The sequence below is a fragment of the Chanos chanos genome, chromosome 10 (assembly GCF_902362185.1).
Source record: "Chanos chanos chromosome 10, fChaCha1.1, whole genome shotgun sequence".
NCBI classification, from domain to species: Eukaryota; Metazoa; Chordata; class Actinopteri; order Gonorynchiformes; family Chanidae; genus Chanos; species Chanos chanos.
In genome coordinates this window covers 3,353,171-3,376,493 of record NC_044504.1, presented here as the reverse complement: position 1 = coordinate 3,376,493, position 23,323 = coordinate 3,353,171, and the positions used below count along the sequence as shown (strand labels likewise).

The 23,323-nt window shown below is 43.9% G+C and overlaps 1 protein-coding gene across 1 annotated transcript in view; it reads left to right on the top strand.

Annotated features, from left to right (window-relative positions):
- Positions 1–23,323, top strand: part of dnah7 (dynein, axonemal, heavy chain 7) — a 69,671-nt gene continuing 46,348 nt past the window's right edge. Inside the window, exons 1-27 of the mRNA XM_030786563.1 lie at positions 1–29; positions 130–149; positions 1,238–1,385; positions 2,203–2,254; positions 2,569–2,749; positions 3,149–3,221; positions 3,637–3,762; positions 4,056–4,175; positions 4,501–4,684; positions 4,981–5,160; positions 5,405–5,677; positions 5,901–6,028; positions 6,299–6,377; positions 6,624–6,848; positions 7,618–7,764; positions 8,081–8,401; positions 8,803–9,170; positions 9,371–9,557; positions 12,490–12,683; positions 16,016–16,214; positions 16,624–16,764; positions 17,067–17,279; positions 17,832–17,941; positions 18,304–18,472; positions 19,802–19,904; positions 21,255–21,382; positions 21,799–22,011. Coding sequence (XP_030642423.1) covers positions 1–29; positions 130–149; positions 1,238–1,385; positions 2,203–2,254; positions 2,569–2,749; positions 3,149–3,221; positions 3,637–3,762; positions 4,056–4,175; positions 4,501–4,684; positions 4,981–5,160; positions 5,405–5,677; positions 5,901–6,028; positions 6,299–6,377; positions 6,624–6,848; positions 7,618–7,764; positions 8,081–8,401; positions 8,803–9,170; positions 9,371–9,557; positions 12,490–12,683; positions 16,016–16,214; positions 16,624–16,764; positions 17,067–17,279; positions 17,832–17,941; positions 18,304–18,472; positions 19,802–19,904; positions 21,255–21,382; positions 21,799–22,011 — 4,311 coding nt within the window. The remainder of the gene's footprint in view (positions 30–129; positions 150–1,237; positions 1,386–2,202; positions 2,255–2,568; positions 2,750–3,148; positions 3,222–3,636; positions 3,763–4,055; positions 4,176–4,500; positions 4,685–4,980; positions 5,161–5,404; positions 5,678–5,900; positions 6,029–6,298; positions 6,378–6,623; positions 6,849–7,617; positions 7,765–8,080; positions 8,402–8,802; positions 9,171–9,370; positions 9,558–12,489; positions 12,684–16,015; positions 16,215–16,623; positions 16,765–17,066; positions 17,280–17,831; positions 17,942–18,303; positions 18,473–19,801; positions 19,905–21,254; positions 21,383–21,798; positions 22,012–23,323) is intronic.

The following is a 23,323-nucleotide window of genomic DNA, read 5'->3' as shown; positions in this document are numbered from 1 at the left end:
ATGGACACCTCTTGCTTCAACTTCCTCAGGTGTGGAACATCGACTCTTTTCACGTAATACACTTTTATCAAAGGATATGAAGTCTTGCTTTGCCAGTCTTCTATAACCAAAACTTGTTCGTGTTTTTAGGTACGGACAAAGCCTCAAAGGCAAGAAGCAAGTCCATCATTTTTCTTGCAGCCGGTCGATGGCGTTTGGACACCAGCGAACGTCGCTAGTAGGGGATAGTTTCATTTTGTGGCGATGTTACAAATGAACCAAACGCATTAGAACAGTGTTCCGTTTCTTTTAGATGTACTTTTGTTATCTTAGCATTCCTCTGCTTATGTCCTCTCATTTTAAAGCAATTACATAATATCTTAAAACGATTCATTATACATTGCTTACAGTATTTCCATATAGATTATAGGACCCAACCTCAGTTTCTTCCTCTCTGATCCTAAGTGCTTCAAGATTTTTTTCTTTAGTTCACCTCCTCTTCTTCATTAACATCAACCTAGAAATACTCTATAAATTTAGCTGTCATTCCAAAACATTGTCATAGATGCTGCATTTTTTAAGTAGCAAAGATCACAGAGTTTTTTTTTTGTTGTTGTCGTTTTTTTACATTTACAGAGTTGAGATGATGCGAGCATATTAAAATCGACGTGTCCCTTTTCTCTACAGGAAACATAATGGATGGAGCCACAAGAACATTACAGAAAAATCTGAGTAAGGATGAAGGGACATCATCACAGTCATTCAGACAACTTGGTAGCATTCAGCCCCAGAACCATTTGCACCTGTTGCCTCAGCCCCCTCTGGTATGGACCGCATCAAATCTGTATTAAAGTTTCAGTTGCATGACATGAGGGATTTTACTGCTTGGCCAGTGTCATATAACTCATGATGGTGTATGTGTGTGTATGTGTATATGTGTGTGCACGTGTGTGTGTGTGCGTGTGTGCGTGTGTGTGTGTGTGTGTGTGTGTGTGTGTGCGCGTGTGTATGTGTATGTGCACGTGTGTGTGTGTGCGCGCGTGTGTGTGTTTTAGGTGCGGTCAAAGCCTCAGTGGAAAGATGCAGCGCCTTCGTTTTTCTCAAAGTCAGTCGACGGCTTTGGGACATCCGTTGGTTTGTCCAGTAAGGCACCGTGTCTTTAAAAGGCTAATAGAGACACCAGCCAACACAACAGAGACGTGTACAGAGCTGAGCTTGTGAAAGCCTGTTCAGATAGTTGTGCCCATTTTCTTTACAGGAAACATCTCAGGCGGAGGAGCAAGAACATCACAGAGCACGCTGACTAAAGATGGTAGCGTGTCAGCAGAGTCGTCCAGACAGCTCGGTAGCGATAAACCCAAGAGAGGCCGAGAGCAGCTGCGCGGTGCTCTTGTCCGCCTAATCATGTGAGAATAACCCGTTATTCGTTGACTTATTACGCTTACACAACTCGTGTTGCTCCAGCACCAAATGAGATCTCACAGAAGAGCTGTTCTCCATCACTGAGCATTATCTTTTAATACTACAGATGTAAACACTGTTATCGTAACAAGTCTTTAACATCTGTATGCATTAGTATGAAATCGTATGACTGTCGTTATCGGATACTATATTTAAGAAGAAAACAAAAGACAAAAGGTTGACATTCAGTTAATGATAACTGTTATGTAAGAGTGTCATTAATCACTCTTTGTGATGAGCCTGTAATATCTCAACACGTGTGCTTTGAATGTGAACGCTACCCAAGAGAGGTTCGTTCTCTACTTTAAATTTCATCATCACGTGTGTCACCTAAACTGAGGGACACTGGATGAATGTGCTGAACAGTTTCATCGAGTCCTAGGGGGCCAGGGGTGTGTGGTTGTTTTTGAGGCGGTGGAGCTAAGATGACGATGTTGTCACAACACAACAAATAACATTATTCTACAGAGTGGTTTATGGCGTGTGTCCTCAGCAGGATATGTCTCAGGCACTTTTACAGACTAAAATCATAACCGTTCTGCTGCAGTCCTGATATGATTAGGGATTAACAGAATAACATAAACAGTTCTGAACGTAATACGATCACGGTTCAGTTCCTCCTCCAAACCCAACATCCAACAAGCCTTAAATGTCACCTCCAACATGACAGGTGTCCACCTGTCTAATTGGTTTACTTTCAGTTCATTTGATAACGCAACATCTAATTCTGCACCCAACCCCCACTTCCCTGTGTGCTATCAGGCAGGAGGATTCTGCTGCTGAAAAGACAGCCACTGAGAAGGACGCAATGAAGGTAAGACGTCCTTACGCCATCCTTCTGATGACTCCCACACACAGCTGGTATCAAACACAGCTTTGAGAAAAGAGATGGGCTTGTGCTAAATGCTACCTTTATCTGACATTCACAGCTAATCACGAAGCCTGTGAAATGTGCGCTCAAAGTGCCTCCCAAAAAGATGCCTGGACGCCCCTCTATCTTTCACATTTGAGTAATTACAGTAGAAAAACAAACAAACAAACAATGGGAAAACTGATTTATCCTCCGTTTTGGGAGAGACGTTGGTTTGCCTGTAATGTTCATCTCTCTTTTGCCTCTGTCATCCTCAGCGCTATTACTACTACATAAAGAACGGAATTGACATCGAGAATGTGGCAGCCATGGACGATTCCTGGCTAGAGAACATGATGGATTTGGTACCGGATCACCTAAAAAACTTTGCCAGTACCATAGAGGTTCTGTCAGATGAGATAAAAGAAGACTACCTCCTCCGGGTCAAAAAAGCTATCGGTACTCTGTCTTCTTTCCAGATCTGAATATCGTGTTCTCTTTGTATTCTAAGTGTCATCTCATACAGTACTGTACAACACTCTTTTTTTCTCTGGAGGGAAGCAAATGCTCAGTGTCATAAGACGTTTGCTTTTCAGATCCCGACAACGCCAACACCATCGCCAGCGACCAGTTTGTGAAATAAGCACAGCGACTAATATGACACAAGAAATCCTCAAAAAAAAAAAAAAAAGCTGGTATCGTTTTAAAGCTGTGAAGCCACTGTTCATCTGCTTTTGGGCTGAAATGCTGCTGGATGGAAATATGATATGAAGTCAATGTAGAGCGTGAATATGTGTCTGAAACATGACTACTGACATTCAAGATGAGGATTTTAATGGTTTGCTTTTGCCTTTACAGTGGATTTTGTGCTGAGGGACCCACGTGAAGATGGTGCAGAAAAGGTCAAAGATCTTCCTCCCCACAGACAAGAGTGTGTAAAGATTCACTTTAATTTATCTTCATAGGACATTCATTTTTTTTTAAGCGTTCAATATTTTCTTAATATTTGTCATTTCACAGAGTATTTCTCATTGATTTAAATTACTAACCCAAAATGATTAAGACAACATTCATTTTAACTTTTATCTTCGGAATTATTTTCCATGTTTTAGATTTTGTGGGACTTCTGATCTTTTTTCATTCAGTAAAAATAATTTGGTCTCAATATTTAATGTAGAAGTTCAAATATCATTTTAACACAATGAATCAGAGAGCGTGGATTAGATAAGTATTATTGTGAACCAAAGGGACTTTCAAATGTTCATAGAAACTTTGTACTTGGAGAGAGAATCATGCACATCTCTCACTCTTACTTTACCATGTCATTTTTCTGTCTTTCCTCCTAGAATAGAGGTTGTGCCGAAACCTTGGAACAAGTCATTCCTTCAAGCCCAGAGGAGAATGAGAAATAGATTACACTCCATCAACCCCACCATGCTGTCGGTGTTGACCCTTTGGCATGTGTCCTTCAAGTAAATGTCTCTCTCTATTCACAATGGACAGCTCATCCACAATAAGAGCAGTACTCCATAATATCTCCTCGGAAAAGCGCTAGAGAGGACCGCAACAGACAACAGACCCAGAATATTAACTATAAAAGGAGTCATATCACAATTTATGACCCCTCTTATTTTTCCCTTTATCCTCCGTATTTGATCCTCCCTCCCTGTCCCTGTCAGTCATCCCTTCTCTCACTCCATCCATCTGTCCATCCGTCTTCATTACTGAAGCCAAACTCACCCGCCCACTTGGTTTACTCTTACAGAACTCTGCGTTTGATTGACATGAAGGAATTCCAGGCTATGTCGGAGCCCCTGGAGCTCTCCGTATTTCGACATTTGGTCAACAAACACATTGAATGTGCCAGAGACATCCTCCTTAAAAAGTACGGATCTGCAGTTGCCTCTCATATGCTCAGAGTAGACACCCTCAGGGATCACAGAAAATGTGGATCACATTTAGACTGTTCACAAGTGTTCAGATTTAGTGTCAAGTTGTTTTTTTTTAATTAGAAAAAAATATATATATATATATTTTGGCCACAGAAAAAAAAATATATTTTGGCCACAAAAAATGTTTAAACGGCCACTAAAGTTAATTTAACATGAATGGATCTAATTACTGATTTCAAGCAATTGCTTTTTGTAAGCCAGTTTGGACTTACGGTATGATAAGCAAAGCTCAGCAAAATCATGTTCATAACCTAATAGGTGGATCCCAGAGATTCAACAAATTTACTATCAAGGCAGCAAACGTAAGCTGGTACCTGGCAGTGAGAACATAGCCCAGCTGCAGTCCTTCTTCAACTGTGTGTCTGCCCTCATGACCTCCCAGCTCCAGAGCCTGGCGCTGGAGTCTATTCAGGACTACACCCATCTCGTTGTTCCAGAACCTGTACGTCCTGCTACGTCGCTCTTAGACACTCATAGCACTGAGATTCTCTACGTGCATAGACTTGGTCACAATAGGCTTCATTGTAGATTGTCCTCGTTTGTTGGGGGAGATGTCTGTATTTTGTTTGCTTACAATGCTGTTTGAAGAGTGTGGGGCCCTTTGTTTCAATGTTTGAGTTTCACATGAAGGGCTTTCTTGAAACATCTGTCATTATTTTGTGTTGCATTGTCAGTGTATGTCTTAATACAGTTGAGGTAGGGGTTTTTCAACCTTTTTTAAATATGCTTTTTCCTTAGCACTCAGTACGAGCTTATGAACATCCCGGGTTTCAGCTGAGCCTGATCCTAGATAAGAATAAAATCAGGTTTGAACCAGAGTTCAGTGACTTTGAAGTGATACTGCTGGAGGTCTACGACAGAATGATGAGCTCCATTAGCCTGGTGCCCCGTGTGGAGACGAAGCTCTACTCTGAATGGGTAACATCCTGTCACTGCATCTCTGCTGTTGTCTTTCCCGTTAAGCCTTCATCTTTTTTTCCCCTTCTGTTTTACTCTGTTCTCCTAACAACCCAAAGGCATCACACATCACTGTGTTTATGGCTGTACCTGCGATAAATCTAGTTGGTTATTTCATTAATTCTGTGTTTATATTTCTGTACACGTATTGCTGTCAGTAATCTGTGCCTGTCTGTTGATACTGTATACTTCCGTCCTTCTCTAGCCGGGCCCAGAGACGGAGGGATTTCTGAAGCCCACCGTCCTCCCTGAGATCCTGCAGGCTCAACAGGAGAAGGTGCAACACCTGATCCAATCTGAGAGCAAAGGGCCTTTGGAGCACATCCGCCTTTTCGACAAATACGCGGCGCTGGTCTCTCAACAGGCGGATGAAGACGTGGAGCAGTTCCTGCTTGAGCGTCACTCTTTCCAGGAGATGATGATGGAGGTGGCGCGTTATCAGCAGCTGGCCGACGAGATCAAGTACAGCTCCAATAAGGTGCAGCGATAAGATTGCCTTATGCTTTTTAAGATGACAAGCACACTCTGTGTGCACTCTTGCTTCAGTTTTCAGGTTCTTCCATTTAGTAATTTGCTTCAAGTGTTGCCATTCGCTCTTTGATCGCGGATTTGTAGTTAATACATGAAGCAAGCGTGTCTTGAGTCCTGTGGTTAGAGGTCATGATGCTAGAGAAACTTTGCTCTGCTCTTGAACGGCGTAGGTACTGCGTCTCGGCATGTTCGAGGTGTCCTCTCGTGAGCTGGTCGCGGCCCTTGTGAAACGCGCCGAGGGTCTGTGCGGCAAACTTCTCCGCCGCATGTTAGAAGACCATCAGGAACTAAATAAGAGGTGTGTCTGGCGTCTGGAACCTACTGTTGTTAGATACATAAAGCACCACGTGTCTAGCGTGTACCCAACAAAGGCTTCCAGCAAATTAAAAACCCCCTTTTTTATGTAATATGTGACATATAAGTGTACACCTTGAAGCGTACCACTATACTGTATAAGTGTACAGCTAAAAAATAAATGAATAAATAAATAAAACACAGTTATTCTGAGATGTCCTCAGTGCCATGTTGCCAGGCTGTGCAGCTGTTGTCTTTGACCCCTAATGTGCAGGTTGTGTGACGAGTTTAACGAGATTGCAGAGAAGGCCCTGAGAACACCTCCAAACACAAAGGAACTCATGGAGCTCAAAGTAATTCATCCTCTACTTATTTCCTCCTCATTACCTTCTCTGCTCCCAGCCCCTGATAGAAGTGAAGGGTGTCAGTCAATCCAGGGTACAGTTTTGTAACCTCTAGGATCTTGCCAGGTCCAGGGTAGTCATGATTAGCCTCTTTCATTGTATTAAGCCCCGCTTCATAGTATCTGTTGAATAAGGGATAAGAATATGTTCGTAATATGTTCACACACACATTCCCTCTCTCTCGCTGATAATTAGGCATATTTGGAGAAGGTGGAGACCCAGGAAATGCCCAAGTTGGAGCTCAAACTCCACGAGTCAAAGACACGTCTGTGTTTCTTGGTGGATCATTTCCAGTTCTCGTCAAGTGACGTACGCATGAATATGGAGGTTTTCCAGCTGTACATGCGTATGCCCTCCATCTTTGAGGATCATCGTCAGCTGATGAAGTCGGTGACGGAGCAGTACCAGGACGGCCTCAAGGTCAGACACAAACACATCACTAAGCAATAATAAAACAGACACACAGAACGGCCAGCAGAACTGTAACGTGATTATGGTTATGGCACAATATGCACAAAAAGCTGATGAAAAGCCAGCTCTTAGCAGTATCATAGCAACAGATCCATTCCATGACATTGTGTATCTGCAATGGCTAAACAAAAAAATGGAAACCCAAAAATGAAAAAGGACTCATTTTAAAGTATCTAAAAAGGGCAATATACATAAGTATTTAACATATATTTTCTGTGAGTTTCAGTGCTAGTTATGAATATGTTTCTGCCAGAAATGATATAGTAAAGTCATCACTTTTGCATTTGAATTTCTTTAGTAATTTGAATATTAAAAGAGATTAGGATTTGAAATTTCTGGTGCCTGAGCTATGCTTGCATTAGTCACACTATTTTGGGATTTAATATATTGTGTTGTGTTTTCCTTATTTTGCCGACCACCTGTAACTCCTAGAAAATAGTAGCACAATCTTTATAGGCTACTTTCAAAACAACAGTAACACATCGACAACTTATCGTTGAAAGAAAAATACATTAAAACATCATCAACAAATGCATTAAAACACCCTTATCAAGCATTACTGTCCATCACAGATTTGTAGCAGATGTGGACTGATAAGACAGTAAGGACCCTTTTTAGCTCATATGTAATCACCGTGGGGGCTGATTGAATGGTTATGCACTGTCAGACCTGGTAGACTGTTAGAGTGTGATGGTGTGCTACGTTGTATTTCCACCAGCTGCGGCGGGACAGGTTCGTGGAAGAGCTAGAGAGCTATGCAAAACAGGTGGAGGAGTTTGTCACCTTTGGGGAACTGGCTGACCTCAACAAGTACCTGAAAAAGGCCCAGAATCTTAACTCCAAACTGGACATTGCAGTGGAGAAGGTACAGTATTTTCTGCTGCTTTTAAGTCAGTCTGTCTAAAAAAATAAAAGTGTGTGCAGTTCATTTTAGGAAAAAAAAAGGGTAATGTAATGAATTGTTGATATTGGGCTTTTAAGCCTCCACTTTCCTCTCTGATTCAAGAGCTTTGAAATGGAAATAACGGAGCAGATTCAATTGTACATTGTTCTGCATGTTCTTGGGTCAATATATATCGATCCACCACTTGTAATAAACCAGCACAGTGTGTGAAACCCACTCACCGCTAGACTTGTTGGCATTTTTTTTTTTGTTCCCTCTCACCGCTCTCTTTGTACAGATTGAGGGCTTCAACCTGGAGGAGGAGGCCTTTGGATGGCCTCTCTCCCAGTACCCGCTGCGTAAGAAAGTCCAGGACCGCCTGCTGCCGTACCTAAACCTGTTCGAGACCGCCGCAGAGTTCAAGAGACAGCAGCACCAGTGGCTGTTTGGGCCGCTCACCTCCGTCAACCCCGACAAGGTGGAGGCGGACGTGAGTAATTACTGGCGCGCTCTGTACAAGCTGGAGAAGAGCTTCCAGGACTCCCCGAAGGCCCTGGACATTGCCACCAGCGTTAAGGCCGAGGTGGACGCTTTTAAGGAGCACATACCCCTGGTGCAGGTACTGAGATATGAAACTGAGATACTATGAAGTACCACTTGGGTGGTAGGACTGTAAAGTCGGGCTTAAGCAATGTGGAGAAAAGGGCTGGTAATACCTAAAGTCCAAGTCCAGTGGGATAAATTCAGTGGTTTACACCATGACTGTTTTAAGAGTATCATTTAAGATCTTATTGAGCATTGCTTTGTCAACACCTTCTATTAACCAATGGCATACTGATTACAACGCAAACTACAAGGATCTGACCAAGGAATGACATAGGAAGAGTGTTTTTCAAAGTACTATTTTTCTTTTTGTTTTTGTTTAGCCTTTTTTTTTGACTTGCCACTATGGTTCAATATAAAATCATCTTTACTCAATGTTCACACCACTCTTAAGACGAGACATGTTTTCCTCTGCAGGTGTTATGTAACCCAGGCCTGCGGGATCGGCACTGGGACGCCATGTCCGCCGTGGTGGGTTGCCCGCTGAAGCCCACCGAGGAGACGGCGTTTGTGGCCCACTTCCTCCCGCTCCACCTGGAGACCCACCTGAGCAGCTTTGAGACCATTAGCGAAGCGGCCGGGAAGGAGTACTCTTTGGAGAAGGCCATGGGCCGCATGGCCAGCGAATGGGCTGACATCGAGTTCGTCCTGCTGCCCTACCGCGAGACGGGCACCTCCATCCTCTCGTCGGTGGATGAGATCCAGATGCTCCTGGATGATCACATCGTCAAGACTCAGACCATGCGTGGGTCACCGTTTATCAAACCTTTTGAGGCTGAAATAGGGTAAGAGCTACAGGGTGTGGCGGATGAGTGAGCATGTGTCGCTGTGCGCATGTGTTCATGCATAAGATTTGTATCTGAGTAAAATACATAAATAAATAAAATTGCATAACATGGCCTAATGTCATCCCAGAGCACTAACTTTTGCCCCGCGCTCTGTGTGTGTGTGTGTGTGTGCTGTGTCTCCTGTACATGTGATCCAGGGAGTGGGAGGCCAAACTGCTCCTGCTCCAGGAGATTCTGGATGAGTGGTTGAAGGTCCAGTCCACCTGGCTCTACCTGGAGCCCATCTTCAGCTCTCCAGACATCATGGTCCAGATGCCAGAGGAGGGGCGCCGTTTCGTCACTGTGGACAAAACCTGGAGGGACACCATGAGACAAGTCTCCCTGGTGAGTGCACACCCTGTATGTTCTAAGTCGTGCGGCCAACTGTATTTGACCCTCTGTTCCATAGAACAGGTTTTGTACATGTTTTGCTCTATTTGAATACTTCTGATGAAATTTAGACTGATTATTAATCTGACGAAGAAACAAAATCATCTCGTCATTTTCTGTTTAGTATCTGTGTGGCGGTGGATAAAATGTAAAACATTTCTTGTTTGTCTAAGTGCTATTAGGTGGAAGGGGAAATCGCTATTTTGAGGTGTTTAAGTCCATGGTATGAAAAGTGAATATTTAGGCTGAAGATATGCCATTTTAAATGGCACATGACTTCAGGGATTCTTTGATCTCACACATGCACATGCACATGCACATTCACATACACACACACACACACACACCTACACACACACACGCACACACACGCACACATTCACAGGTTTTCTCCTAGGCACATCCAAAAACATTCTCTTAATCATACACAGGCGCACACACACACACACACACACACACACACACACACACACACACACACCCTAGAGATGCTTCAGAGGGTAATTGGCTTCGTCAGCTGCTCTGAAATGAGACACATCAATATCTGCTGTCCTTGTCTGAAAAAGAGAAAAGAAAAAAGCCGTCTGACCATACCATCAAATAGAAATTATGGATTTTGTCTTGGGGGAACTGGTCCTTTCTAGTCACACAGAAAATGAGGTCGCCAAGGAATGGAGAGCATGCTGTCTCGGTATCTTAAGTTTGGAGAGTTTGAGTTTGGCTGTTTCAGTCCCTGATTTGGCCCAGCGATTTACACTGCACCGAGACTTGCCAGGAACAACTGGCAAGAATCAAGCACAGTAATACTCACAGGAACAGGGATCAAGCATCAATCAGGAAACAGTAACAACGTCTCAGCAAGAAACAAGTCAAGTGCATTATTTTGGGAAGGTTTTCAATGAGGGGGAAAAAAAGATGAACTGCTTTTTTTCAGTCTCCCAGTTTTCAATTAAATGTAAGTAGGCGTAACGAGATCTAATTAATTGAAACCTTATCAAATATGTAGTAAGAGTGCAAATAGACACACAGAGCCCATCTCATGTATTGTGGTCTTCATATAAATTGCAAGTGCGACGGGTTCTCCACTGGGTGTCTCTCTTCATCCACAGAATTCCTCACCGTTGCCAACCCAACCACAAGTCTTACGACACTCTAATGTGCTCCCGTTTAACGTGTCAGTTATATTCTCCGTTTGATGGGAAAGTCGATAAAAGTGTCCGTAGATAAATTCAGCATACAAAGTTGTGTGAGATTATTTCCTTTTAATTAATTCTGCCGTGCCTTGATCTCTTTTTTCACTTAACAAACTAGAGATGGCCTTCCATGAATATATAAAAGATTGAGAGGCTGGATGTGGGTTTCTCTTGTGAGGCTTTAGGCTTGAAAGGGTAGCCAAAGCAGAAGACAAAAAAAAAAAAATCAAGATACCAAAGTGGGCACAGAGAGTCTTCAATCTATGATGATAATCTTCTCGCTCTGTATGAGCCAAACTTTGATGCACGGTGCAAGTTCTCAAAGATACTGGGTGTGGGTTGAAGTGCATGCCTAAGATCAGTTTTTCTCCTCTGCCAAACGTGATTTTGGACTAGTGCTGAGAGGCAGCTCCTCTTAGAGGTTGAGTTTGAGTTTGAGTTTGAGTGAGTGGTTTTATGGAGTTCTTAAGCGAATAAAGCAGACCAAGGGTGATTGGAGCCTTGGTATCTAACCAACAATGGTCAGATCTGAATCTTTTTTTTTCAGAAGGAGGAGGCTTATTGTATTTATTTATTTATTTGTAGTTGTTACAATGTATGAAAGAATTTGTGTTTTTACATGTGTTTCTGTTTTTGGCCTAACTTTGTGGTGGATCAACATGGAAACTAAAGACATGGAAAGATATTTTCCATTTAAAAAGGAAACTAAAATGAAATGAAAACTAAAAGGAAACTAAAATTCATTAGAATATCTTTCAAGTAGTTTGTAATGTAACCAGTTTAATGAAGTGTAATGCTTTTTGACGGGATTAGAAAGAATGGAGAGAGATAGAAGAACTCACTTCATAACCAGCCGGAAAAGACTTTTCTCTCGCTCTGTGTCTGCCTGTCAAATGAGATGGCTGATTTGATTTCTTCATTTGTCTGAACCCATTTATCCGTTGACAGCTGCGAGTATGCAAAGCTATAATATTATCTGACGAAAGGATAGCTTCAGAGGCAGAAGAGGGTTTGAATTGGGAGTTTCTTCGTTCGTCTTTTATTAGAGTAACCCGATGAAGTCTTTTCATGCCGTAAAAAGGTGATGTGAAGAGGGCTTAGCCAGCTGCGTGGTTATAATCTCCTCCTTCATTACGCACTTTCAGACTCCTCAGAAACACCGCGGCCTCTCAGCGTATGAAAGTGATCGTTAAACTTCAATCTCCAGCCAGTGCATCAGCCAGTCACCGTGGGTAATAGAAAATCAATGGTAATCAGAAAAGGGGGAAAAAAGCAATTATTATCTCCTTACAGGCTTTGCGAGGAGCATCTGTGTCGGGGCGCGTGGGGGGGAAACGAGAGGAAGAAAGAAAGGATGTTCTGATCGTTTCTTCAGTTTCGGATGAAGGACAGACCTTCAAAACAACCTTTGGTGCAAAGTGGGAAGTCACAACAGATGTGACCAAAGTTCATGGCTATATTTCACACCTGGCTATGTGACTCTTTTTTAGTGCTTCAGGCCAGTGGGAACTCGATTGTGAAAGCTCGCCAAAAATAGTCACCCCACAATCGATTGGCTCTGTCTCTTATTTATTTATTTATTTATTTATTTATTTATGTGACCTCCTCTGTGTGCATTCCGTTGAGGTGAGCAGGACTCGAGCATGTACTGTACAGATATTCTCCTCTGATTGTGTCTTTCATCTCTTTGGTAGGACAAGCACGTCCTGGCCGTGGTGGCCATTGATAAGATGGTGGATAAGCTGAAAAAGAGTAACGAACTCCTGGAGCTGATCCTGAAAGGCCTGAACGATTACCTGGAGAAGAAGAGGCTATACTTCCCCCGCTTCTTCTTCCTGTCCAACGACGAGCTCCTGGAAATTCTCTCGGAGACTAAAGACCCCACAAGGTATAGGATCAAGTCAGAGACTTCTGTCTATGGGCCAGGTTTACCTCAACCGCCAAGTCAGAGACTTCTGTCTGTGGGCCAGGTTTACCACAACCGCCAACTCGTCCAAAAAAGCCACGCGTTTCGTACGTTGGTGCTGTATTGATGTTTTGCAAGAGCTGCAAAACTTTTTTTTTTTTTGCCTGCGTGTTACAAGTCAAATCCCTTTCAAAGCCTTAGTGTGTAGCATTGTAGAATCAGGCCCTTCTTCACTGAAGAATATTAAGGAAATGTATCATCTCTGATACTTTCTGTAGGTGAGTTTTAAAGGAGCATTGTGATGATTAGAATGTAGAATTTTGTAGAGCGTTATTTGTAGCTTGTCACTGTATCCCCAAATAATGAGGGGTAGCTCTTGCATAACATAATTTATTCTTGCATAACATAATTTATTGGGGAGGTCAGACTGCATCATGTTTGTCTCCTTGGCCTAATTCGTAGCCATGCTCCTCACCGTTAATGAACCGACTTCAAAGGGCTGGCACTTTCCGAGGGACCAAACACACTCGCTCAAGGAACGAGCTTCCATAGCTGGGGGTCTGTGTCAGGCCATACTTACCTGTGTGTTGGCTCACACATAGTCTCAGATTAATTCACTGTAACACAGATTTAGCCAGCGCAGCATGCCACTGCGTTTCCACGACAGCCTTGCCCTGACTTCTCCCTCTTTCTGAGTATATTTTCCATTCAGTCATATGTGCCGTTTCCTGAGCCTAACCTGGCATGTGTAAGTGGACTAACACGGCAAATAAGACCCAGAGTCTGGATAAACCGATTTCTGCACTTAGAGGACTAGAGATGAATGAGAGAGCAAGGACACACACACACACACATGCACGCACGCACACACACACACACACACACGCAGGCATGCACACAAAAAGAGCAATTTGGCCAAGTCTAGCCCTCGAAAAACTCATTTTAGCCCCTGAAAATCCCATGCTTACTGTGGGAATTTAATTATAGAGCCTCTACCACCCCCCCCCCCCCCCCCCCCCCCCCCAAAACACACTGTGGCCTACTTATTCAGCCACAGTTCCCCTGAGCAGGCCTGGTCTCGATAAGCAGGCCTCATCTTATTTCACCCAAGGTATTTGTTTAATAATGAATGGGTTTCCAGACAAAAGGGGTTTCTGCTGCAACAAGTACTGTCCCCTGTCTTGTCTGTGTTTTGTACTCTGTTTTTCTCTCTCCCTCCCTTTCTGTACACTCCTCTCTTCTGCTCTCCTCTCTCTCTCTCTCTCTCTCTCTCTCTTTCCTCTCCTCCCCCCATCCACCCAACTCTGGTTTTGCTTCTCTCATTCTCTCTCCCTCTCTCTCCCCTACTGTTTTCTTCGCTCAGAGTTTCATCAGACTCACACGTGTGATCAGCGGCCTCTCGCAGAGCTGAATTTTAAAGAGCTCTTTGCCACTCCGCTGAGGCGTGTGTATGAATCTGTCATAGTGCAGCGAAGTAGCTGGGTTAAACAGGGGCGAGAAATGAGTTCAGACATCAGCCATAGCGTTCCTGTGTTAAAACTAAGCCTGTGTCATTTGGTATGCATGTACTGATAGATGCATGTTGCATGCAGCAGGTCACCCACCAATGCCCATGGGACATTACCACAGTGTTTGTGTGTGTTAGTCTGTCACATTCCTCTGCGTGAATGTCACCACAGGTCTGTGTGTATTTGAAATGTTACTGCTGTGTATACTTATGTGGTCATGTGCATACTGACATTACTTACTAAAATCAGTATTAGTGTTAATGTAATAACTAACAGCCAATGTTGTCGTGTTATAATCTGCATTGCTCCTCCCAGAACAGCTGGCAAGGTCAAAGAAAATGCAAAGGATGAAGCTATTACGTTGTGAGAAAGAAAACTTGGCGTTATCTCTATTACATAAAAAGTGACAAAAGAATTAGGCTATTATGTTTTTTTCATATTACTAGTCTTATCAGTCAGTCTGTATCACTGCACATTACTGTGTCTGGTCGTACTGCCGAGTCTTCCAGATGACTTTAGAGAAGTGAGGCTGGGCACATGAAGGCGGTGCTTTCTGTAGCCTTGCTCTGATGTTCCTTTGTACCTTGTTTTCCTCATTGATAAAACTGCTAAAGGTGTGTAGCCCTCAACAAGCTGCTCCCCGCCCACAACGCCCACAAGGGCACGTGACATTGTCTTGATGTGCTTCACTTGGGTTTTTTTCTTCTGGTGCTGAGTTTAAAACCTGCAGAAGTGTCTGTCAGGGTTCTACCGTAGACCTCTGAGGTGGGTGGAAAAGAGGGTGAGCTAATTAAAGTTGAGGCTTTCAGGATGGAGGAACCATTTGGGTTCCATTTGCATGCCTGTTGGTTTGTACTGGTTTTGGTCGTAATCCGTTGACTGCAGCCGCGTGTCCTCTCAGGGTGCGTGGTTAAAGCAGTTTGAGAGAACAAACCCTCAAATGCCAAAGTGGTTGTAGAACTTATTTACGACTGAAAGGATTGTCAAGTCCCAGGATTCCCTTGGTGTTGAAAGCCCTCTCAAAGGCTGTGAAATATAAGCACTATTCAGTGATGTTCTCTAGTGCCCAGAACAGGCCAACAGCTCTTAGCATGCGTAGATTCTATTTTTGCATCTGCCGGAGAGCTTGAACTGTCTGGGACTTCTCTAACATGTTGTGGAAACTCCATTTCACCTCTCAGTCCCTAGTCCTGCTAGACTCTCCTTTGCAGTACAGATTTTGCTGAAGTTTTTGTCTGGTAGAGGTCATGCAACCTGGGGGTTGGCTTGAGATGTCTGAGCTGTCTGTGCGACCCCAGATTGGAAGATCACTCTGCTGTTACACATCTAGTCCCCCAACCTGTGAAAAACTGTCATGGTTAAACCTAATCCATAAGCACTTGTTCCTCCCAGAACAGCTGGCAAGGTCAAAGAAAATGGAAGGGATTAAGTTATTACGTCGTGGGAAAGAGAACCTGGTGTTATCTCTATTACATAAAAAAGTGACAAAGCATTATGCTATTATGAGTTATCAAGTTAATGGTAATGTTCTGCTGTTACCTGCTGTAACAAAGCAGAACACTACAATAGTCCGAAGTTCCCACCTTGCCTAATAAAGCAGACAGCATTAGCTTTATGAATCTCTTTCAGGTTAATCAACCAAAGCACTTCCACAGCATGTGAAAGAGTTATTACACAGAGAAAAGCGCACACAGCACAGTGTGTGTATTAGATACGGAAAGGAGGTGGGTGGGCTTGTGGAGAGTCATCCCAGATAAAGATGAGGGTGCATGATGTTAGGGTTTTTTTTGTGTGTGTGTGTTTCAGAGTGCAGCCTCACCTGAAGAAGTGCTTTGAGGGCATTGCCAGTGTAGTCTTCACAGACGTGCTCGACATCACACACATGAAGAGCAGCGAGGGAGAGGTGGTGGAGCTTCTGGATATCATCTCCACCTCCAAGGCCCGCGGGCAGGTGGAGAAGTGGCTGCTGGAGCTGGAGTGCGGGATGCTCAAGTCGCTGCACAAGGTGCCTCAGCCGGGGGCTCGTTGGCCTTTTGATTTGATTCACATCAGCTTGGCTCAGCTCTGATCATTTCCACCGCATTCACTTTAACTCCACTGTTAATTTATGACCTGATTACAACACATCTGCGCAGACCGATGCCCTAATTCACTGGGACATCTGATCGTGTCACACAGAAGATCCACGAAACATTTCACCTCCAAGCCTGGGTTAACACAGAATGCATGTCTTAACATTCAGGTTAAACCTGACTAAATGATATTAACTGAGAAGCAGAGAAGCCTCCACAGTCAGCTGCTGAAATTGGATGAGGAACTCTTGTGTAAAAGTACTAGTATGGTAAATTTGATGTTTAACAGTGTCTAGTTGAGTGTTACTCATTGTAGTGAGTGCTTTCTGAATTGGCCTGCAGGTCATTGGACAGGCTATTGAGGCGTACCCCAAAGAGCTGAGAGTGAACTGGGTGCGGGCATGGCCCGGACAGACGGTGCTTTGTGTCTCTCAGTTATACTGGACCAAAGACATTCACGAAGCCATCGCTAAAGGACCGCAGGTAGGTGCTTCAGCACAGCGGTGTAAACGTGCTGTTTTAACCTTCCGGCGTAATTTCCGTTTCATGACGAGGGCTGTGTTTAGCACGTCCCGTCCACTGGTATTCCCGTGTGTTTACCTCCAGTTAACAAATGTGAGCGAATGTGACCAGCTGGCATTTACTTTCTGTCAAAATTCATGTTTTTCAGTCACTGGACAGATTGATAGGATAACACAGGTGCGGGGAATACTCCCACACAGAAGTGACAGCGCCCTTGAGTAGGCGCGGGGAATGTAATCAGTGTCTTTTCGGCCTCGTTCCAGGCTCTTGAGGCTTACCTGCAGCAGAACAACACGCAGATCGATGACATTGTGACCCTCGTGCGTGGGAAGCTGTCCAAGCAGAACCGGGTCACGCTCGGGGCTCTGGTGGTACTCGATGTACACGCTCGAGATGTGCTGGCCTCGCTCGTCCAAAAGGCCGTCGATGATGAGAACAACTTTGAGTGGCTGAGTCAGCTCCGCTACTACTGGATTGTAAGTGTGTGCGTGCGTGTTTGTGCTTGTGTGTGTGTGTGTGTATGTGTGTGTGTGTGTGTGTGTGTGTGTGAGAGTGTGTGTGTACATGCATGTGCATGCTTGTGCATTTAACATGACATTGTAAATGCCCATGGAGGCAGCTGTGGTCTAATGGTTAGAGAAGCGGGCGTGCGACCAGAGGGTCGCCGGTTCAGTCCCTGGGGGAAAAACGTGGGCGTGGGCGTGGAGAGTGGGTGAACAGCGCTTTCCCCTCCCACAACATCCACAGCTGAAGTGCCCTTGGGCAAGGCACTTGACCTCCAACTACCCCCCCGGGCGCAGGCGTGCTGCCCACTGCTCCTGGTGTGTGTGTGTGTGTGTGTGTGTGTGTACCAGTGTGTATAGGATGGATTAAATACAGAGGTTAAATTCGCTGTTCACAGTGTGTGTGTGCGATCTAGATTCTAAATGCTTCGAGCCTTATCTGAGCATTCGTTCGCTCTTTTAGTTTTGTGTCTGTGTGTGATTCAGAGCGTAATAATTCCCTAACCCTGCCTCTCCCCTGTTTAGGAGGAGCAGCTCCAGACTAAGATGATAAATGCAGGGCTGGCCTATGGCTATGAGTACCTGGGCAATACACCACGCCTGGTCATCACCCCTCTCACCGACCGCTGTTACAGGTCACAACAACACGCAGACCCTCATCTAAAAACCTTTACATTTCCTTATGACAACACTCCTACTGTCTCACCGTGCACTCATCACTCTCTAACATGTTCTGCTCAGTCTGGACCTCTAAATGCTTCGTTAAAAGCATAAATTACCAACAGACATATGCTCTTCACTGTCTATGCATTTTTAATGTGTGTATCCAAATATATCACGCTGATTTTCACTAGCCTCAGGTCTCTGTGAATTTACTTACAGAAGGTGTGGATGCATCTAGTTTAACAGTAAACTTAGTGTTAATGAGCTTTAGCCAGAGACAATTTGTCCCGGCATACCTTACATGAATAATATTTATATCTGGTGCTTTACCTAGAACCCTGTTTGGAGCGCTGCATTTGCATTTGGGAGGGGCACCGGAGGGACCTGCTGGCACAGGGAAAACTGAGACCACTAAGGATCTGGCCAAAGCTGTTGCCAAGCAATGTGTGGTTTTTAACTGCTCCGACGGGCTCGACTACATTGCTCTGGGGAAGTTCTTCAAGGTGAGTTAGACAGCAGTTCTGCTCTACAGTGGCTGAAGAGGATGTGTTTAAAGAAAAAGTCTTTTGAGATTAAAATGGATTAAATGAGAACCTTCCATGGTCAGCAGCTGCAGCTGGACTGGAAACACTGGAAGTCTGATCACCGACTTATATTTCACCTCAGCTTTGTAGCTTGTGGACCAGAAATTGCAATTCAAATAAAACAGACCATAGGCGGGAAAAAAAAAGAAGATTTTAATTGTACTCAGATGCATTTTAGAGAGCTGCTTTATTTAATCCACCCACTTTTTCTAAAAAAACAAAACAAAACAAACAAGAAAAAAAAAAACCCCTGAAACATTTCTCCCTTGGCACCCTGGCAACTCAGATGTAGTTAGAGAAGGCCAGCAGCTCTCCGACAATCTCCCAGATTTTTCTCTGATTACAGCTGCCACCTCTTGACTCTTGAGAATAATAAAAATACATTTTATGCAAAGTTAATATTTTATATAGTCATATTTGATTGCATATGACTTCAAAGTGTAGGCTAATCACTCATTTCCAATTTTAAATGTAGTTGCCAAAAACTGCTCAGGTCAAAGCACGTAACGCTTGCATAGTTGGATTTGATTATAACAACATAATTTCTCTCCTGACTTGCAGAGTAGCATTTGTGTAGTGCCATCGATTGGGACAAACTGAGGAATGTTGTTTAATAAACCGAGGGAAGTGGCAGAAAATAAGCCCAGTCCTCAACCCAAGAACCTAGACAATACTGTCTTAAAGCCAAGATAAATGCTGATGTTACGATTCACGATACATGCATCAATCAAAGGCTGCATGTATCGTGAGCAAAAGCCATACAATGTGAGGTCATCTGCAACACACGGATATTTATCATTCAGACGACTCACACGCTGTTTTTCTGTGATGTCTGTGTGGCTTATAAGTCTGATGTGGCACAATGTCAGATTATAACGATATATAAATGTGCTCCTTCGTGATCTGTACAAGAAAACATTCCTTAAAAAAAAAAAAAAGAAAGAAAGAAAAAAAGCAGGTCTGTGTGTTTATAGCAGAGTGTATGAAAACAGGCAAAAAAACCCATTTGCATACTCTATTGTGTTGCAGATTTTACATCATGTCATGTTGAAACATGCTGTCTTGGTGTCACTCATATTAATGTGCCCCCCCCCTCCCCCTCCAAATGTTCAGTGCTCTTGTCTTTGATGATATAATGTCCTCTGAATGTAATGAAAAGAGTGTCACACACTTCAGGACGCTGCAGAAGTACTACGGTATGTCCATTTTAGCTCCAGCCTGTTCCCCGTCACCTGATGTCTGTTGCAGGGCCTGCTCTCCTGCGGTGCCTGGGCCTGCTTTGATGAGTTCAACCGAATTGACCTGGAGGTCCTCTCAGTGGTGGCCCAGCAGATTCTGACCATTCAGAGAGGTCTGTGTCTGTCTCTTCTGGTGTAAAGTCCTGCTAATAGAAGGGTAATGACTATAAAATGGCATTTAATGCATGAACCTCTTGGATTAGTCTCTGTGATTAAGTAATGCTGAGATGTGGTTAAGCAGTGGCTCACAGAAGCACAGGTGGATCCGGTGAATATTTTCTGAAGTCTGAAAGACCTTTCTCTTCTCCATTGCTACCAGATCACACGCTGGCATAGCGGTGTGTATGGCGGCAGGACGCGCACCTGTGTGTGACTAGCTGTGGCAATAGACTCTTTACGGCTTCTCATTAGCAGTGTTGCTGCTGGTTAGACTCCCACTGCTCTGCTAACAGGCTTCCTGATGCATGATTTCTCTCTGTTGTTGATGGTGCTACTGAATATGCGCGCTTTATGAATATTGCAGAACCAAACAATTCATCTGCCGCGGGTCCTATGCTAAATTCAGTACGAGTTGAAACGAACGCCCAGGAAACAAAATCTTAAACAGAAATCATAAAGATGAACAGATGCGCCATTACAAGTATTGCATTGCTCCCTTGAATGCTCGGGTCCGTATTATTCATACACCAGTCTGTGCACTTGGTTTTTTTTTTTTTTTTTTTTTTTATTCTCCGTCACAATGGAAAATGTGCCCACGGCACATCCCACGACTATTGAGACTGGAAGAAATAATGGCAAGGAAAAATCTCGTTCCTTTTGTCAAACTCCTCACATCGGTGTAGTTCTGGATGACAGAGTTTTTAATGCTGTTTGTTCAGTGTGGGAGAATGTTCTGGCAACCATTATATGCTGGCCAAATATCAGGATATCAACTCAGCCAGCACAAAACTAGCCAGTGATTGTGAGAATGCTACATAATGTAACAGGGGTGAGGAGATTCATCGTGCCATAATTGATTGGTTTTTGAATCTAAATGTTGATGTAACCATTCATTCTTCTCTGACAGGCTCAGAAGACTAAACAGGTGGTTAGATTAGATAACTTATCTAAGATGGTGACAAGCATGCCCTAATAACCCTAGCTACGAGCTGCGACAGTCATCTCTCACTTTAGATGAAGTTAAAGTATTCAGTCATTGATTTCTTTTTCTGTTTCAAACCAGTTATTTCATGCATTGGACAAGGTAAAATTTTGTTCCATACTGGCAAAAAATATTGTCATGCCTCTTTGATATTTTTGGTATTGCCTTTTATTATCACTAACATTTTGGCTACGCTTTGAATAACAAATTTTTCAATTCGCCTCTTTGACTGAGCTGTGCTGAGCTGCTGTTTGGTGCCCTGGTCGGTTCAGTTTAAAATGCTGTGAAAGAGTGAAGCAGGATGGCCTTTTCTCTTGCTAAGGGATTGCTGCCAATGCTGAGCTGCTGATGTTTGAAGGCACAGAGCTAAGACTGAACCCATCCTGCGCTGTGTTCATTACCATGAATCCTGGCTACGCAGGACGCTCTGAGCTGCCTGACAACCTCAAGGTATCCAAAAAGACAACAACAACAACAACAACAACAACAACAACAAAAAGCCCTTCTGCTTAAGCCTGTGTTCTCTCTCTCTGTGACTCCAGTGTAGAACAGAGAACACCTGATTGAATATTCAGCAAGCATGTATAATAAATTGCTAGTGTGGGCCATTGTAGGGCCTGGTTTTTTATTGTGCACTAATGTCTTTCTGTGGGAATGAAAAGCTTGGAAAGTTTTCCAGATTGGATTGTCAGTGGAAAAGTGCATAGCAAGTTATGATTGCGGGTGTGTGTGTATATGTGTGTGTGTGTGTGTGTGTGTGTGTGTGTGTGTGTGTGTGTGTGTGTGTGTGTGTGGGGGCGGGGGGGCGGGGGGGGCGGGGGGGGGGGGGCAGTCGTGTCAGTTTGTTTACATGTGTTCCCTGTCAGGCCCTGTTCCGGACGGTGGCGATGATGGTCCCGGACTACGCCCTGATCGCGGAGATCGTGCTGTACTCGTGCGGCTTCGTGATGGCGCGGCCGCTGTCGGTGAAGATCGTCGCCACCTACAGGCTGTGCTCGGAGCAGCTCTCCTCCCAGTCTCACTACGACTACGGCATGAGAGCCGTCAAATCCGTGCTCACGGCCGCGGGCAACCTGAAGGTACTGTGTCAAAACCAATAGGTAGTTTCATTTTCTCTTTTGGAGTGTAAGACTAATAACTGCACCGCCTCGTACTTACGCTACTTTGTATACACTATACGCTCATAGTTGGTTGGTGACATGCACTTCACTGAGACATGGCGAAGAGACCTATATTTTCCTACAAAATAAAGCATTTCTGTCTCTTTTCAAAATGTTCCCAGTTCAAGTTTGTCTTTATGGTGGATGGTGAAGGTAAATGTCCTGCCATTATCTCTCTTGTTAGTCTTATATTGCTCTTATCAGATAAGAGGGTCCTTGGATTATTAGCCTTGAAATGTTTCAGAAGGAACATGTGATTATCCTGGCCTCTTCTCTTTTATTGGCTCTCGCTTCTCCCCCTCTTTCTCCCTGTAGTTGTGATCAGCTAAAAATGGATTAGACACTAGAGAGGAATGGAGTTCGTTTTTGATTCAGGTTTAATGAGGTGTGTGAGAAAGTCGCGGAGACAGAGCGGCAGACCTCCACCAAACAGAGATACGCTTGAAAAACACGCTGGCTAAGTCAGGTAGAAATCTATTCGGGCTCAAACAGATGAAGGACAAGATTCAATCAGCGGCCTCCATCCGCGGCCCTCTGTACTGGGAGGTCATGTTGCTTTTGTAATCAACTCGAGATGGTGATATGGCTACTTGGCACTATTATGGGCTTTATTCGCTCTCGGGCATGCACTCATGCTCTCTAAAATGAATGAAGTCTTAGCCTAAATGGCTCCTCAGATGTCGTCCCTGCCTCATTCATTCTCCTGTTACTCAGACAAGACATAAGTAAACTGTATGCCGTTAGCAGCCAGAATGTTCCACACTGCGATGGTCTCAATTTTGTGCGGAAAATGGTAATAGAGGGTTACGCCGATCTGTCATTTCCGATCTTGATGGAGTTCATTTTAATTGGGTAGAAAGAGAGAAAACCGACCTGGAAACCGTGCCCTGCCCTCTAGCGCAGAGCCCTCTCTCTCTCCATTTAAATGCATTCGCTTTGGTCCTTCGTGTTGTTTTCAGAAAAGTTAAATGTGTCGTTTTAACACCAATTTCTTTGCCAGCTCACCTGGGACCGTACCCCTTTGCCTATCTGGAAATTGCTTTTGGAGAGAAAGATGTTCCCTAGGCTAAATTCACAAATACTAGTGATGATGGTGAAGAAATGAACAAATTGCATGTCAGTTTGAACAAAGTCTTTGAATGACAGCTTTCCTTGAAGACCTACTTAAAAAAAAAAGTCATGTTTCTCGTTAGTGTCTTATTAACTGTCGCTCTCCCTCCTTTCTCACTGT